General features: G+C 35.4%; 2 protein-coding genes across 3 annotated transcripts in view; both read right to left on the bottom strand.

Moving 5' to 3' along the window:
• LOC134842554 (choline transporter-like protein 2) overlaps positions 1 to 19,332 on the bottom strand; it is a 546,776-nt gene that overhangs the window by 463,878 nt on the left and 63,566 nt on the right. The gene's annotated exons all lie outside the window — the stretch shown is intronic.
• The window catches only part of LOC134842553 (insulin-like growth factor 2 mRNA-binding protein 1), an 81,984-nt gene continuing 75,310 nt past the window's right edge, over positions 12,659 to 19,332 (bottom strand). The window contains exons 10-11 of one of the 2 annotated variants that reach the window (XM_063858945.1): positions 14,196 to 14,339; positions 12,659 to 13,501 (exon numbers count right to left, since the gene is read on the bottom strand). In XM_063858945.1, the coding sequence (XP_063715015.1) occupies positions 13,127 to 13,501; positions 14,196 to 14,339 (519 nt within the window). In that variant the 3' untranslated portion in view covers positions 12,659 to 13,126. The remainder of the gene's footprint in view (positions 13,502 to 14,195; positions 14,340 to 19,332) is intronic. The other variant, XM_063858946.1, reaches the window with a different exon arrangement.

The following is a 19,332-nucleotide window of genomic DNA, read 5'->3' on the forward strand; positions in this document are numbered from 1 at the left end:
CCACTTAAGTGTTAAATGCGCGAAAGAAATCGCGCGTTGATTATCCCAAATTGACCAATTTGGCAAACTTTAAACCACATTAACTTAACAAAAAAAGATATCAGTGAAAACGTCTTTTTGAATTTGAGCAAAAGACAACAACTTCTTATGATAAAAACATTCCGCCAAAAACGGCTAGTTAAAGTCGAAGTTTGTCTTGAGAAAAAACCACCACGAGCACAAACATTCCATAATTTTCAAGAATGAAACTCAAAAAATTGAACCTGAATCCGTTTAGAAACGTGTTTGGTTCCTGTGGGAAATTTAAAAGTTATAAACCATTTGTAAAATTAAAAATCAAACACGTTTTTGCTCCGATTACTGAAAATGAGAAATTATTTGTCTTCGGGTGTGTTTTAGATTTTTTCTTGATTGTCTTCAGGTGTTTTTTGTTTCCCAAGCAAAATTAGGGACAACAAATAATTATCCATCAGAATTGGTTGAAAGATTTATCATACTAAAATATTCCCAGTGGTGATTCTCACAACCTTATAAAATTTTTAAAAAAAGGTCCCAATGTAGAGAAAAAACGGGATTATGAGCGAGCAGAAATTCACTCGAAAGAAATTACGCAAACAAATTTTCACGTAAGTATTAAGAAAACTTCACTTAGGGAAATTTAGTTTTGGTTTACTCAGTGTAACCTAGTTTTGGAAGCGTCATATAGTCTTTTTTGGCAAAAAAAAACATTTTGAAAATTAAAAAACTGTTCTGCAAAAAAAATCTGATAATTTTATCGTTAAAAATCTCAAAATATTGCGCGATCGAAGCAAGAGAAAAATTAACAGAAAAACTGTATAACAATGTCTGATTTAAGAATTAGAATGTTCCGAAACCCATTTAGGCAAGTAAGACAAATCTTCCGAGGTAATCCATTTTTTGCTATTTTTATTGAGATGACTTAAGACTTCGATGACTACAAGATACGAACTTTTCTATGATGGACGGACGGGACGAGTCAATGGTAACCATATCTACAGCTCTTCGATCAAGACAGACAAGACAGATCTAGATACCAGACATTTCGGAGTTTTCACCATCGCAGCTTCGCCTTGATAGTCATTTAAATTCTCGGTGTCGTGTCCGGAAACTCCGTGAACTTAAATATACTGCAACTTTACCAACACAGTTCAAAAATGTCAGTGAATGAGGCTAGAAATTGACATTTTTTGGAAAAAACTTCCACCTTCACGTTTCAAAGAAAGAAAAATATATCTAAAGGCTGTTTGAATCTTATGACTCTTTTATTGTTCCGACTTTCGATACGAAGGTAACGGAATATTTGTGCTCGGGGTGGGTTTTTTTTCTTCAGACAAATTTTGACTTTTAAACTAGCCGTTTTTGACGGAATTTTTTTATATCATTCAAAGGTATTGTTGTCGTGAGCTTAAATTTGAAAATATATTTCACTTGTGACCATTTTGGCCAATTTGGGACAATTAATGCGCGATATATTTTGCGCTATTAATGCGTCAGCGGAGATTTTATCCGTCTTAGAAATTGTTCCAAATTCGCTGAAAGAAGCTTAATTGCTATAATTGATTTGTTACAATAGCGAAATCTACTCTTTTGTGCTTTATATGTCGTGGGGGTGAAATGATTTCAAAAAAAAATTTCAAATTTAGAATTTTTTCATTTTATTTTATTACATTTAATTTTTTATGTAACTACTGCTCCATAAAGATTACTCGCCGAATTCTGATGACGAAATTCATTGAAGTGTATTGTTTTTGTTTGTTCACGAATGGTTTCGCGATTTAATTAATTTTCACTGCATTTTGCGCTGAACAAGCTTAAAAATAACCGGACAAAAAGAATTGAAATTTTTTGTCAAATCGTTTTTCTCAAATTTGTTTGTAATTGGCCAAAAATTGACGTTGACGAGAAATACTTAAAGTTCATCAGCTTTTTTATCGTGCACTTTTTTTTGCAAAGTTGTGAACCAAAATTAAACCCATGAAACGGATCAATTCATTTAGGGAGGTAAATAGGGTTTGCAATCCTATTTTCCAACCAAATGAATTGACCCGCAAATTCTCGAAAAAAATGGTCTACAAAAGCTGGTATCCTCCAAGCATTTTTTTCCTTATCATTCTTTGGTCGAATTTTATCTCATCAGAAATCGGCGCGTTTTTGCTGCCTACTGCTAAAAAAATCACTTCCGAAACCCAATTATTTGTAAAGTAGGAGAAAATTTATAACAATAAAATTTTGAAAACACCATGTAGGCTCAACTAAAAGCCAATTACTTACTTAAAAGCAAATGCATAACTTCACACTCACGAAACACACTGTTATCTGATTGTTGTTCAGCAAGACCATGAGTTATTTTGATCTACAGTCATTGAACTAATGCTTTCAAACCTATTTCGATATTCGATTTTCTGTTTATGAGTGGTACATTTCCACAGCTTCCCATTTTCTTTAAGCATATGAAAACTGTTTCCATTCGAATTGAAAAAAAAATATTCAAGAGGCTCTGAAATTCTAAAACTTTAAATGAAGTGTTCCTAGCTTGAAAACCATTCAATCATTTTGAACATTAAGCAATGATGCCAGCCATGTACTTGAAAAATCGTATATTGCAAACCCTTCATCGTCCCAACCACCTTAAGACCCTTTCCGAGTCATTTTGGACAAATTAAAAAAAAACTATTTATTACTTTACATGTTAATAAGGGTAGGGCGACAATTCGTAACAAATCACAATTCGTAACAGGCGACAATTCGCAAAAAAGGTATTAGCAAGTCGTATAAGCTTGCTCCGCTGCGCTTAAATTTGGCACTAGAGGAAAATGCGCTTGAATTTGTGCTTGCAATTAGATTATTGTGGCACATTTTCGCTTGCTATGAATTGTCGCCGGTTACGAACTATCGCCTGTTATGAATTGTCGCTTCACGGTTAAAAAGGTAATGTTGTGATTAGCTCTGAATGTTTGCCTGTAGTCCGATGCAACTTTGAGTTCCAAGAAATGTTCAAAAACTTCTTGAAATTCAGGTAACAAAATTTTATAAAATTCATTACGTTTACTGACCTCTCGTTTAATGACCTTTTCCAGCCTCAACTTTTTGAAAAATAGTTTATTAACTTTTTGCCGTCTTCTTATTTTGCAGAAAATAGTTATGAACGGCTTTAGTGCGTCTTATGATAGGCTCACAAAGAAAATTAATCTGTAAGAAGGAAATTTTTGGTGAAATTTTTTGTCATAACTGAAATAAGTTTATTGCTTATTTTTAGAATCTGAACTATCTCTAGAAGCTTTTTGATATAAAAAAATATTCAATGCCCTGCGAGTTTGCTCTGACTTGACTAAAATTGGGTTTTAAAAAACAATCTGGGCTAATATTCTTTATCATTTCTGGCCCAGTCCGGAAAAGAGGACTGACTTTAAAGCTCAATCAAGAAACTAATGTTGACAAAATAGATAGTTTTTCATTTTACATCCTTTCCACCTGTCACAAGAAAATTGAAAAATAGCCAAAAAAAGAACAGAGCAACAGTGAAGATTCGAATCACATGCACTACAAAAGTAGGTGAATAGTATGAAAAAACATCTCGAAAAAAAACGGAAAAATTGACTTTTCGAAAACGGTTTGAACTCTGGTTGATTTTTTAAACATAAGGGAGTTTGTTAGATTTTTTTCGAAGGCTTCTTAAACTAGTAGAAAAATTCCAGCTATGAGCAAACTACAGATAGTTCGTTCTAATAAGTAGATAGAAAAGATAAGACAAAAATTCCTAAATAAACCAAAAGCAAAGGAAAAATTTTTGGAATTACACTAATTGCAAGGCCATCAGGAATACTTAAACTCAATCCTCAATTCATCCAAAAAATGAAAAACAAATTTAAGGAAAAACAGGTTTTTCAAAAAACTGAATCAAAAAAAGTTCAAACACTGAACGCAAAGAAACATGCAGAAAAACTACAAATTATATCATTCCCATCATACATAAGGTTTATACACAAGACTATAAAAAATTGACAACCACAGACGAAAACAAAATTGTCATAAAATTTGAGCTGGAACTAGTTACTGGTAAATACCATTCCACGCTTCGCAAATGCCTCTAAGACAAAAACAGTCAGGTCAAAACCAAAAAGGATGATCAATACTTTTTCCGGAAATTCTAAGAAAGTTTTAGAAAAAATTTTCCCCATATTTCAATCAATTCGATGAGCGATCACCTCTTGAAAACAAGCGCAATTCCTCCGCTCGATACAATTTATGCTTTACGCAAATGCAAACGCTTTATGCATGTCATTTCAGAGGCGATGCGAATTTTCACATAGTTTGTAAACCATAAATGAATAGGTTGGTAAATCGCTTGAAAACTAATCAACATTTAGCAGAAAATTAAATCAAAATGCCAATCACGTAAATTCAAAAGTTCCACACAGGCGAAACTGTCCAAATACTAGCGAGAATGACAAAAGCAGCTCTATGAAGTACAATAAAAATATTAGAAATAAGTCTCGAATTAGTAAAAAAAACCTGCTACGTCTGAGACTCGAACCTGCGACGTAGAGATTGAAAGTCTTGCACACTAACCACTCAACTGCGGAAGCTTAATAGGTATTGAACACTAGCCACATCTAAGGCAGAGAACAGATGCTTTGCAATTTCATCTGTAAACTTTTTAATTAACACTTTCAGTTAGGTCAGAAAAAGAAGGTTCGTAATAATACATTAATCTGATCGTTAGCGTAAACAGACATTTGGAAAAATGTCAATGAACTGACGATGCGATTTTAAAAAATACTGACTACAATTTTAATAGTTTTTTTTTCATTTTTAAAATTTTGAATGCAAAAAATATCACGTTAAAGCTTTTAGAACTTTCGAAATATTTTATGACTGATACGTTTTCGCTAAAGTAGGCTCAATTTGAACAACTAGATGACAAGATTTTTTTTTCGCTGGGAAATTTGGAAATAAATTAAATAAATTTCACATTTGAAAAGGTAAGTCACTCACGCCATTTCCTTGTCTCAAATGGAGAGCGTTGTTTGCTTTCGTTTTAGCAAATGAAATTAAATTGAACTCAAAAAGAACGAAAAAATCAAAAACAACTTAATACATGATAAAAAATACACTAATCCGAAATGGTTTGAATACTTTTTCCGACTTCCTGAAAAAGTTTGCAATACCTCATTAAGTGTCTGACACTCAAAATAGTAGATTGCAAGCTCTTCATCGTCCCGACCACTGTCAGATCCTTTTGGAGTCATATTAGGGGAAAAAATAACATTTTGAACGTTAAAAAGGCAGCGCTGTGAATAGTTCTGAATGCTTACCTCCGGTCCAGTCAGACGCAACTGTTTTCAACAATTTGCAAAAACATTTTGAAATTCCAGCTAACAACTTGCGTCTTTTTTACACAGAGGTGAAGCTTCGCTTCGCCAACACTAGCGAGAAAACGACAAAAAATGCAGCTCCATAAAGTGCAATAAGGAAAAGTATAAATAAGCCTCGAAATAGCAAAAAACGCTACAATGAAATTTCCAGATAAAAGAACACTTTTAATGAACACTTTTATTTGCGAGTTAGGCTAGAAAAAAGCTTAACAACGCTAGTGTAAACTCTATCAGTCGTATAAGCTCGTGTTTAAAAACATTTTCAAGCCTCTTCAGAGATGATGCGAGCTGCTGCATAAATGTCACAAAAACCTCCCCTTGTCGAGAAAAATCACTTTTAAATTTTGGCTTCATAGGTGCAAATCATCAAAAACCAGGTTTATCAACGAAGTAGTTGATTGCTTCAACAAAGAGAATTAAAAGTACTTTTTGAGAAGTTTTCAATGATTAGTACGCGAGCTTCTTTTCCCACCCTCACTCAAGATCTGCAGTGTTGTTTTCCGACCAACGAATGTTTAAAAACAACTTCAAATTTGTTGCTCTGGACTTCAATTCTGGATTTCAATCAACGAAAAACTGAATTAGCAGCATTATAAATCAGAAAAGCGTAATTCTCGCCTCGATAACCTACGAGTGTTTGTGAAAAACCTAAATTTATGCGAGGAATAAACAACCATACAATAAGCCATAGTTCTTTCCATCCTTCTTCCCATGTGTCTGTTCAGAAACACAAAATTAACTTCGCACCCCTTTTCATTTTTTGTATCCCTCCAATCACAAAGTCACGTGGAAAAAACTAAACACAGGAAAAAAAACTCAGAGGTGAAGCAGAGATTCACACCAATAGCCACACAAAAGTATATGCTTGAGAATGAGGAAAAAATCTAAGAGCAGACAAAAGCCATACTTGCAAAAATGCTTGAACTCCCGTTAGTAGTATATGTTGGATGAATTCAGCCTGGGGGGGGGTGGCTGAATTAAATCAAAAATGCCAATCACGTAAATTCAAAAGTTCCACACAGGCGAAACTGTCCAAATACTAGCGAGAATGACAAAAGCAGCTCTATGAAGTACAATAAAAATATTAGAAATAAGTCTCGAATTAGTAAAAAAAACCTGCTACGTCTGAGACTCGAACCTGCGACGTAGAGATTGAAAGTCTTGCACACTAACCACTCAACTGCGGAAGCTTAATAGGTATTGAACACTAGCCACATCTAAGGCAGAGAACAGATGCTTTGCAATTTCATCTGTAAACTTTTTAATTAACACTTTCAGTTAGGTCAGAAAAAGAAGGTTCGTAATAATACATTAATCTGATCGTTAGCGTAAACAGACATTTGGAAAAATGTCAATGAACTGACGATGCGATTTTAAAAAATACTGACTACAATTTTAATAGTTTTTTTTTTTCATTTTTAAAATTTTGAATGCAAAAAATATCACGTGAAAGCTTTTTGAACTTTCGAAATATTTTATGACTGATACGTTTTCGCTAAAGTAGGCTCAATTTGAACAACTAGATGACAAGATTTTTTTTTCGCTGGGAAATTTGGAAATAAATTAAATAAATTTCACATTTGAAAAGGTAAGTCACTCACGCCATTTCCTTGTCTCAAATGGAGAGCGTTGTTTGCTTTCGTTTTAGCAAATGAAATTAAATTGAACTCAAAAAGAAAGAAAAAATCAAAAACAACTTAATACATGATAAAAAATACACTAATCCGAAATGGTTTGAATACTTTTTCCGACTTCCTGAAAAAGTTTGCAATACCTCATTAAGTGTCTGACACTCAAAATCGTAGATTGCAAGCTCTTCATCGTCCCGACCACTGTCAGATCCTTTTGGAGTCATATTAGGGGAAAAAATAACATTTTGAACGTTAAAAAGGCAGCGCTGTGAATAGTTCTGAATGCTTACCTCCGGTCCAGTCAGACGCAACTGTTTTCAACAATTTGCAAAAACATTTTGAAATTCCAGCTAACAACTTGCGTCTTTTTTACACAGAGGTGAAGCTTCGCTTCGCCAGCACTAGCGAGAAAACGACAAAAAATGCAGCTCCATAAAGTGCAATAAGGAAAAGTATAAATAAGCCTCGAAATAGCAAAAAACGCTACAATGAAATTTCCAGATAAAAGAACACTTTTAATGAACACTTTTATTTGCGAGTTAGGCTAGAAAAAAGCTTAACAACGCTAGTGTAAACTCTATCAGTCGTATAAGCTCGTGTTTAAAAACATTTTCAAGCCTCTTCAGAGATGATGCGAGCTGCTGCATAAATGTCACAAAAACCTCCCCTTGTCGAGAAAAATCACTTTTAAATTTTGGCTTCATAGGTGCAAATCATCAAAAACCAGGTTTATCAACGAAGTAGTTGATTGCTTCAACAAAGAGAATTAAAAGTACTTTTTGAGAAGTTTTCAATGATTAGTACGCGAGCTTCTTTTCCCACCCTCACTCAAGATCTGCAGTGTTGTTTTCCGACCAACGAATGTTTAAAAACAACTTCAAATTTGTTGCTCTGGACTTCAATTCTGGATTTCAATCAACGAAAAACTGAATTAGCAGCATTATAAATCAGAAAAGCGTAATTCTCGCCTCGATAACCTACGAGTGTTTGTGAACAACCTAAATTTATGCGAGGAATAAACAACCATACAATAAGCCATAGTTCTTTCCATCCTTCTTCCCATGTGTCTGTTCAGAAACACAAAATTAACTTCGCACCCCTTTTCATTTTTTGTATCCCTCCAATCACAAAGTCACGTGGAAAAAACTAAACACAGGAAAAAAAAACTCAGAGGTGAAGCAGAGATTCACACCAATAGCCACACAAAAGTATATGCTTGAGAATGAGGAAAAAATCTAAGAGCAGACAAAAGCCATACTTGCAAAAATGCTTGAACTCCCGTTAGTAGTATATGTTGGATGAATTCAGCCTGGGGGGGGGGGGGGTGGCTGCTGACCGCTATGTATTAACATAGGCTATAGAGCATCCGGTCAGCACCCTATGTATTAGTATAGGCTATAGATTTCCCAATGTATTAAGACAGGGAATAGGTTTTCCAATGTATTAAGATAGCAGGTTTCAGATGGTAAGTTTTTTTCGGCGCTCGAATTTCCCATGTATAGCGTATAGATTTCCCTAAGTATAAAAATTCATTGTAGGGAATTAAGAACTCATTAGGATAGGGAATAGGATTCCTAATGTATTACGATGGTAAGTTTCAGATGGTAAGTTTTTTTCGGCGCACGAATTTCCCATATATAGCGCATAGATTTCCCTATGTATAAGAAATTCATTGTAGGGAGTAAAGAACTCATTAGGATAGGGAATAGGATTCCATATGTATTACGATGGTAAGGTTTCAGATGGTAAGATGGTAAATTTCAGAAAAAAATTTTGGAGCCCGAATTTTTTGACGCTCCATTTTGCCAAAGTTCCAGATCCTAAATGCTTTTTTTATCGAAAAACAATATATTATTAATCCAAACGTAGCGTTAAAAAAGAATTTTTGAAAAAAGGTTAATTACAGAAAATCTATTAATTCACAGCATCGTACACAATTTTACTACATATTGTCTTACAATTTTAGAGGTTTAGTATGTATTCCATCATATTCAACTTCCCGTTTAGGGTAAAAATAGCTCAGTACTTTTTTTAGTTTGTTCATAAGTTGCGACTGCATGGTTAATCGTTTTGAATCCTCTATTTGTTGACTTCAAATTCACTGCCTCATCCAAAACTTGTCGATACTTTGCCATCGGGCCATCTCCAGAGTCTTCTAATGCGCGTTTGTTCCCTTTACTGCTAAACTTATACTTTTGACTTTTACTATCATAACATCAAAAGATTTCACTACACAGGCATAACATTTCGGTGCATCTGAAATCCTCCTTGAGCAATCCTGGTTCTCTCTTGTCATGTTTCTTATGTTTAGAGCAACAAGTACGTGGGAAAAAGTTGTTTTTCGCATCTGCTCTGAAATCGACTCGACAGTCCTGGCTTCGCTTTTCAGTCCATTCTGCTCGCTTGCTGGGAAGGATAAATTCATCGTAATCTTCTGCCAGAGCCAAAATGAGGGAATCTGTATCCATTTCGAGTTCTTCGAATTTGTTGACATCGCAAAATTTATCGAAAAAGTTATAACAGAGCTCCAACACTCTCAACTTGGCATACTGTAGTATATAGAACCCTACTATAATTGGTTCAAGATGCTCTATAGTAGATTTAAAAAACTCCATTTCATACAAATCTTTTCTACGATATTGAGTCTCTTGAAGAATTGGTTATTGATAGCTTAGTGTGTTTTTTCCTCTCCAAGATATTTTGTCATTGTATGTTTTGATCTGTCCATTATTTGATAGCCGTAGAAACACGTTCGTTGAAGTTTCATTGTTTCGGCTACTACGCCAGATAATGAATTTTCATCGCCGGCTCGCCTAGCATCAACAACAGACTGAACAAAGCTGTTGAATACTTTACGCGGTGTGTATTGTACAAATCGATGAGTTTTTGTACACTGTAGTCCAAGATCCAAGTAAAAGTTGAAAAGTGGTGTGATCAGTGTTCAGTTGGTCAACTTGAAGCTCGATATCAACATTCGTTGCGGTTGTTCTAACAAATTGTTTTCTTCCGCATATGTTTTCATATAATCGTCAATATCGTTTCTGGTAATATTAATATTTTTGAAGTTAGGTGGGAAATCGAAAAATTTTGCTTTTAGCTCATCTGGCACACTAAGATCGCATTGCAAGTAGCCGAACATTGTTTCATTACTTATGTACTGCACCAGTGAATTGACAGAAAGAGGTCTTGTGAAGAGAAAGTGAGTTGTTACGTGATTTTTTACGTCTACATTGTTTTTAAATTGATCCCACCAACTTCACTCCCACTTTTCTTCTACAGAGTATCCTTTTTCTCGAATGTAGTCTTTTCGAAGCTCATCCAATTCTCTTTTCTCGATTCCTCGTTTGATATCATCATCAGTTAAGCTCCGTCTAGCTTCTTGACAAGGGCAAAAATGGAAATAACAACCCATTGCTTCAAAGACAGTCTTACAATGGTTGCAAAAACCATCAACACTAAAGCAATCAATTTTTACTGGGTTCCTGTAGTGTAGTAACTCTTAATTTTGCATTCAGGTCTGGTTGCTTGAAAGTATGACACGACCATATTTTCAAACGTTCGAACTCAATTCTGCCTTGCCTTGACTTTTTGTGTTTCTTCATCGTAATCCCATCTTGTATACAAGTCTGTGGGCATATCCTGACACATAGAATAAGGATAAAGTTGACTAGCATCAATACTAACGATTGATTTACACAAGTTGTTTGATTTTGGAGTAAACGTTTCGTTTGCTCCTGCTTTCCTTGTGAAAACAATAGAGGGACCACCGGTCATATCTTCCCGTATTTTTTCAATCAAAACACTATCACTAGAGAAGACTGGGTTAAACTTATAGTCGGTTGACTCGTGTAGACAGATATTGACTAGATTCGGTAGTGTGCAGCCGAGCTTTAACATGTCTATCCCTGTTTCATGATAAAATTCAATCCATTTTCTGCATAGCTTCAAGGGTAATAAGGCCACGACAAACATATTTGGTCTTCATACTCAACCTCGTAAAACCACTCGTTACACTAATATTTTGAAACTCGTGTGAGATGGGGGGGTAGGAAAAAGAGCCATTAGCTTTCGCGTTGGATTGGATTTTGAAAACTTGTTTGTTTTTCGAGATAGACGATAGATTTTTGTAATTTACAGTTTTTGAAGTGTCAATAAACGAAGTGAAGGCAAGACAATCAATCAAATTGTGCGTGTTTTTTGTTTGTTTGTTTTCGGTGAAAAATCCTAATACTTGCGCACGCTCAATTTTGTTGTTGTTGCTGTTTTAATTTTTGATTTCGTTTTAATTTCTATTCATATTAGTCTGTATGTAAACTTTCATAGCAATCGGACAATGTGGTGAACAAAATTACATGTAAAAATTTGCAGGTGGGGGGGGGGGGGGGGGGGGCGGAAAGGAAAAAGAGCCAAGCTACTAACTAAGTAACCGTTAATAGATAACTTGCCTTTACCACTTCCCTCTCCCCCATTTCAGATTTTCCAACTTCATAGTTGTTTTACGAGTTATAATGGCTAAATGTACAGTGTGATTCATGAAGAAAAATTCTGTTCACAATTTTTAGTTTGTTCACCATGCCAAGTTTCATTGCATCATGAGCATGTTGTGAGTGGGGTAGTGGAAAAGAGCCGATAACTTTAAGACAAGGGAAAAATTAATCCTGTAACAAATTGCCAAAATTGAATATAAGGCTCTTTTCCATTTGATATGTTTTTGGAATAACAATTTGCACGCAGTCATAATGCAAGGAAAACTTACATGGTGAACAAGTTTGTTCATCCTACTTCATATCGTAACACCACACCCGCATTTTCTCATAAAAACACGTGAAACAACTGCAAAATCAGAAAATTTGAATTGTGCGAGGGGGAGAGCCGAAAACTTTGTGGACGGTTAATTCTCAAAACACAAACACAAGGTGAGGAAAAATCAATTTAGAATACAATCCTTAAATCAATCGTCACATCAATCAAGTACAAATATATGAGTGGGTGGTATTATCCGGTTACTGTTACAATACATGTCACGAACATGACATGTCCAATTGCACACCAAATGAAACTTCATCGTAGCACGTAAAGCACATGTCCAGGCAAGAAAGTTGTCGCGTTCAGAAACGACGGATAATTATCGAATGAGTAAATGCAAAATTACATATTTAAACTTGAGAAAAGAGAAAAGCCGTGGGGCAACAAGAGGCAGCAGCAGCTGTGCTGCAAGGGCTACCAAGGCACATCACCGCAGTCGCCGGCGCCACGTTAGAACCTGTGATCCGGCAGTCGGCGAGCCAAGTGACGGACGGAGGAAGAAGAGTTACACTTTGGAAAGTGGAGTTAGTTAGTAATGAGGAGGAGATATAAAGATAAGGCAAAGCGAACACATTCAATGTTTTGTTGCACGTTCTACTACACGAAGAAAGGTCAAATATTACAAGAACATCTACATGAAGCAAGCGATTAAAGGTTGGGTGGAGAATTTACAAATCATCACTTACAGCAATTAGTTTATTGTACTGGCTTTACAAATCAATTATCAGTTACGTCAGATCAGGAAGAAATTGACTCAGCCAGATGATTATTAAAAAAAAACCAGTTAGATGTAACAAAATACCAGACATTACTGATTTTCTTCTATCATTCTTTCAAAATAAGCATTCGCTGAAACTGGCTAAATCAATTTTCAGAACTTTTCGTATCAAAATTCTACAAAACGAAGCTATTAAGTCACTGAAATGGAGAAATGTTTCTGATCAAATATAAACTTAGAGAAAATGCTGAATAGCGTTTTCGTGAAAAATAATCTGCAAAAACTGAAAGCAAATCACTAGGCACACAATTTGCAGACAAGCATGAAAATGGTATAAATATAAAAATATAATAAGATATCGAAACATGACTTGCTCCGGTCACACTAAATCGAAAGTTAAATACATACTGAACGAAAAACAAAACATAGTACCACGAGAGATGAAATTTAGTTTCATATCTTTCGAACGATATGTTCAAGTTTAAGGCGTTTAGTGTCGTACGTCAAAAGTAGTAAAGCGGTTTTCAAGTTTTTGAAGCACCATTCATTTTGACATTACATTCAACGTAATTATGTCAAAATTGTCCAAACGCAGCAGAGACATTGATCACTGGCGAGGCAATTGTGTTCGCGTGATTAGATAATGAAGCATTTGAATTAGCAGCGACGCAGTTGTTTAAAGTTGCTACGAGTTGTTGAGCTGAGGCAGCGGACATTGTCGGGGCTCCTGGAGCAGCCGAGGCGCCCAACGACATACCCCCGGCCATTTTTACTGCTGCGTTAATAAATGACCCTGAGGCGGCAATTGTGGCAGGCGATTTAGGCGTAACAGGCGTGCCCATGTTCGGAAAAGCGTTCACATGAGGGTCGCCGAAGCCTGGCAAAAATCCACTGAGTCCTGGACTGGCTTTGCCCTTTTGCACTATGCTTCGGATTTTCTTCTGGGCACTCTAAAAAACAACATTAAAGTCTAGCATCAAATACAGAAGCAAAATTTCTATTACAGACAAGAGAAGGGAAGAGAAGCGATAGGACAGATGATAGGAGGAATCCAAAACAAACAGCCCGGACCTGAAGAGCCCAGAAGTGTCCGAGCAACTTGACCAACATCACGTCACTGTTATCTTTACAGTCCGCGTGATGAATCATACCATTCAACAGCATTGCACAATTAGCTGCTGATGCGGACTTATTACACGAGGAGCAACCCATATCCTCTAGAGTATTGGCCATCGGAACCTCGATAATTGCATGTGATTCCCGCTGCAATTCCAGCACCTTTTTGCCTTGCTTGCCGATTATCCTGCCCACCATGATGACAGGAATAGGCAGTTCTACGGTGACTATGGGCCACTCGCCTTGAGTGAAGCCGTCAGTCCTTAACTTCTCAATTATCAGCCACTGTGCTTTCCACTGGGCGTCAGGGGTACCTACTACTGTTATACGTCTTTGATCCTTCAAACCGAACATCAAAATAAAAAAAAAACATTTCAACAGCCTTAATTCTAGGGATTTGAAAAGTGGGAAAAATCGTTGAATTTATCGGCCATCCACGAAGTTGAAAAATGATGAAGGGGAACGACAATTAGGCGTGGCAAACAATGGGACAAAAATACGTCAGTATCAGGGATAGACTTAATGAACCTGATGATCACTTTGCGTGTCCACTGTGACTTGTGCCTGGGACAGCTGTTTAATCATGTGGATGTTCGCTCCCCTGTTGCCAATGATAGCACCAACCGCACCATGGTGAATATACATGTAGGTCGTTTCCTGGACCATCACTGGCTAAACGTCAGCAATCCCATATTGTGTATAAGGCAGCAAAACTTGTCCGTATCGAAGAAGATCAACCATATTTCTTTCACCAAAATGTTATTTTTACCATTGTTATTTATGTTTTTGTCTACTGGCTAATTAAATAAAATTTTTGGATATATAAAAAACTAGTTCCAAGCTAATTACGGTAGAATTTTGTTTTTTAAGCGCCAATTTGAGAATCAAAAAGTTTCTGCAAAAAAATTTGGAATTTTTTTTGAATTATTATAACGACTTTTGTTCGTTTTTCTACAAAATCTGTTTTCCATTTGGCCTATTTCATCACTATGATTGGCTAAAATATCTAATGTTTTTTTTTCGCTCAGATCTTTTATCACACCATGCAGAAAAACGACACTAAATCGAAAAAAAAAAACTTTTTTTTGTATTTTTTAAAATTGTTTCTAATGAAATAAAAAGAAATAAATTTTTTTTGAGAATCTAGAAATTTCTTAATGACCTAGTATCTTTCATGAAATTTTTAAGGCATAGCTAGTTTGCAAGGATGCTTCCCGCAACTGTTGCCTCAGTGAAACCCTTAAGGTTAAATTCGATCGGTTAAGTATTCGAGAGAGTTTAAAAAAATGTCAAAAAAACGGACCAGAAGTCAAAACACCGATTTTACGAGGGCCATAACTTTTTTTGTAAGAAAATTTGAACAACACCGCTTATACAGGAGAACTTCTCTTAGCCCCTCCTTTTGATTGAACCCAAAATCTCAGGCGTCTAAAAAACGGAAAACACATTGTTGAAAAAAATCTTATTGAAAAAAAAATATGTTTGCCACTTGCGGTAAAGCAAACATATAAAAAAAATTTGCCGGAAAAAAATTTAAAATGTTGAAAAGCATTTGGTGAACCGTTGGTGAACCTGGAGAAGCGCCCATTTTGCACGCATTAAGTGAGGAGATGATTTTTTGAACCAACGTACTTGAAGAAAAAACTTTAAATATACTTCAACAAAAAATACTTCTCCCACTTTTGAAATTTCAGAAGAATTTAACAGCAGCAAGCTGGAGCACCCCTCATAGAGCTGCCAGTGTCCTGACTTGGCTTAAATGAAAGTTCGAGAACCGCATTCATTTCTCACAAACAGGTATTCTGTAGCGTCCTCCAGATTCCGGACTTGAATCCTTTCGACCATTGTTACTCGAGTTCAGAAGTTGAAAAAGAGAACCCATTGAATTTATTGATTGCATTGAAAAAGTGTCTGCTATTTTTGGAGCCGACTAAATCCGCGGTGTAGCTCAAAATGTTGGAAAACTAACACAATCTATTTCAAATGACGGTGGACAAATCCAACAACTTTCGGAAAAATGCGAATAAATTTTGACAGGCGCGAAGCAGAGCTTCGCACTACTTGCGATAAAGCAAACATATAAAAAAAAATTGCCGGAAAAAAATTTAAAATGTTCAAAAACATTTGGTGAACCGTTGGTGAAGCCAAATTTTTGTATTTCTTGATAAAAAAACAACTAAGGGCCCCACTAAAGCTGGAGGTACGTGTTTGATAATTTTTGAATTTCTTATACTGATGCGGGAGGAAATGCGTAATTTCAAGACTTATCGTCGACAAATCCAAAATTGGACTTTCCGAAATTGATTAAATTTTTCTATAAAAAAGCAGGTCGTGGCGACTAAGTAGAGCAGATTCTCAAAACCGGGTTTCCCGATTGAACACAGCCTGAGAATAGGCAGAGTAGTTCTCGCGTAACTATCCAAAAAACGGTCGCAGCTTTAAAATTTTGACTTGTTTCAGGCATAGCCAATTATAAAGATAGGCTTTGAACAACCCGTTCATTCGATCAAACCTATGACATCAGATTTGGCAGGATAAATATCAAGAAAAGTCCAAGAACAAATAATGAAAAAATTCGCATTTCCGAGAATCATGGCCTTTTGTATAGAAAAATTTGAGCATAGCCGCTTATGCAGACGAGATTCACTTGGGAGGGGTGTTCTCGAGAAACGGTCCAAAAAATCAAACCTTTGACCATTCGAAGGGCCATATCTTTATGTGTGAAAAAAATTGGGCCTAGCCGCTTATGCAGTAAAGCTTTTCGAATCCGTTCTGTTCATTGAAAGCAAAATCTCAGATTTGACAGTATCTTTTGAGAAAAATGTCAAAAACATGGACCAAATATTTCCCTACATACGTTTTCGAAGGCTGTAGACGGAGGGGTAAATTACAATATGCAACACACAAGCAACTACCATAACAATTGCTAACAGCACAAAAAAACTAAGTGATGTGGTAACTAAGCCGACAAAACATAAGCAGACAAACGAAAGTCCGACAATTCAATTTTTGCCACAAATATTTCTTCAATTGCATACACACTGAAAAGAAAACAAGGTCCCACCAGCAGTCGAACCCCCGGCCTTAGGGTGCAAAAGCAAGGCGTTAGCTCTAGGACAAATGCAAAGGAGCCCGGAAAGTTTCAACCTTCAATAAAAAGCGAGTTTACGTAAGTTTGTAAGAAAAATAGTTTACGGTAAAAAAAAGTCTAATTCCCGATTACAAGACACTTGCGTTCGCAATCGTAGTAAATGATAATATCTATTCCAGCTGCTTAGAAAAATTCGAAGCTTTTTCTGTTACTGATCGAAGTGAAACTTTTGATATTTTCGAACTATCGATTCGTAAGGTAAGCATTTTTATTGCAATTACCGCGTGTATGTGTGCACTCGTTTCTTATGAACTTTCTGGCGAATTGCTAAAAAAATGGCTATTTAATGATTTTCAATGGTCGCAATAGAGATATGTCTGCAGCTGTTTTTTGTATCTTGCTTAAGCGTTCAATTCATTATCTCACGAATTTTTGTAACACTTTTCGAAAAATCGTCAACAGGCACTATAATTGACAAATAAAACATTCGAATAGGAAATCTTGAATCGTGGAGTGCCACAAGGGATAGTTCAAGGACGAAAAATTTTCACCCTCTATGTTAAAGATTTCCATTCAATTTTAAATTATCAAAATCAAGATATTCAATTTGCAGATGATACCAGCCTGACGGTGAGCCAAAAATCTTCAAAATTATTGCAGGAGCACACAAAAAAAATGCTAGATGAGGCCGACGCTTACATTTAAAAGAAGCATCTCTTTCAATTTCGATAAAACAGAATTTCTTTTATATAACTGTGAAAATAGTATAGACTCACTTTTTCATATTGATCACGAAATTAAAGTTTGAACCTGTTGAAGTCTGTTAGAATCATTCTTGAGTGTTCAGAGCTTATAAAAATTTTATCGGACAACGTATTAAACTTTTGAATCAAGTCTGACCTTCAATTTTGAATTAAACCGAAACACTTACTGAAGTTTCGCGTTTTCCTTTTTGTCGGCGTTTTGTTTTTTTTTGCTCTAAATATTACATGGCAAATCGTCGTTGAAAGAAAAGTTTTTTTAATTCGGTTCTTGAAATTATGCAAAAATGGGCTCTTTTTCGTTCCTCCCCTCTTTTTTTAGCTCCAAATCACAATTGAATTTCAATTGAACACAGCAAAAAAAATTTGATCATTTCTTGGAATAGTTTTGCTTTTCAATTTTCTAAGGAAAACTATACCACCTTTATTCTTTTCGATTTTCAAGAATCTTTTTTAATTGATACTTTGGCTATTTCCAACCCCCCCTCTCCCACGCATTTGAATTTAAATTTTGAAAATTTCAAGTTAAATTAAGTTCAAGTTGAAATAAAGTAAATTTGCATGGAGAACAAATTAATCATTGAGAACAATTTTTTTAATTCAAACTGCAGGCTCTTTTCCAGTTCCCCCCTTCAAATTTAATTTTGAAAAGCTTATTTAACGTTGTCATAATGCAATGAAATTTGGCGTGGTGAACAAATCGACAACTGTGAACAGATTTGTTCTTCATACTTTACAGCATAACATCACGCATTTCGCCGTAATAACATGTAAATCAAACATGAAACTCGGTATTTTGAAAAGGGGGGACTGGAAAAGAGCCAAACTGCATTATAACAGCACGCATTGAGTTCAAGTTGAAATAAGTTCAAGTTAAAAAAAAAAGCAAATTTGCATGCTGAACAAATTAATCATTGAGAATATTTTTTAAATTCAAACTGCATTATAAACAACACGCATTTAACCGCTGAACACGTTAAACAACTATTCAAGTTGATTAATTGAAATTTGGAGGAGGGGGTGGAGAAGCCGATAATTTATCGCTAAAATTGACCAAATTTGAGAAAACTGGTGCAAAACGAAAATTTCTATTCCTCTGGGACATCTATAAACTAATTTCTCCTTTCAAAACCAGAAATTGTTCACGTTTTTAGCTATTTTCAAAATCGCAATTTCTGATTTTTGACTCGTTTCAATTCCGCTTCCACATTTCAAATTTTTAAGTTTCTTAGTTGTCTTACGTGTTATTATAGCTGAATGCCGCTTTACAATCAACGCACACTGTAGATTAACTAGTTTTCTTTATACAACAAATTTCACGTAATGATATTTTCTTAAACTGCGTATGAACGCATGCAAGTTGACTAAATTCCATTTGCGAAAAATCAAAGTTGAGCGAAGACAAACAATAAGACATTTCCTGAAAAAAAATCACCAAGACTAAGTATGAAAAAAAACAAATCTGTTCACAATTAGTTTGTTCAACATGCAACATTTCCTTACATTATGACAACGTTAAAGGAGTGTTTCAAAACTGAAAATCAAATGTGGGGGGAAGTGGAACAAAGCCAATTTTTATGAAACTTAATTTATGAAAATCTATCTAAAAAAATTGTCATGTTATAAGCTGAATTAAAACGTTTAAGCGTGAACAAGTGAACAGATTGTTGTAAGATTTCTTACATGCAAAATGCAGAGCGAACAAGTTTTGAACAGCTTTACGTATACATTTTATGAGGGGTGCGAAATGGAAAAAAACCGTGGCTCTTCTCCAGTCCCCCTTTTAATGTTTTCTGAAATTTAATATAAAAAG

This window comes from Symsagittifera roscoffensis, chromosome 3 (assembly GCF_963678635.1).
Source record: "Symsagittifera roscoffensis chromosome 3, txSymRosc1.1, whole genome shotgun sequence".
Classification (NCBI taxonomy): domain Eukaryota; kingdom Metazoa; phylum Xenacoelomorpha; order Acoela; family Convolutidae; genus Symsagittifera; species Symsagittifera roscoffensis.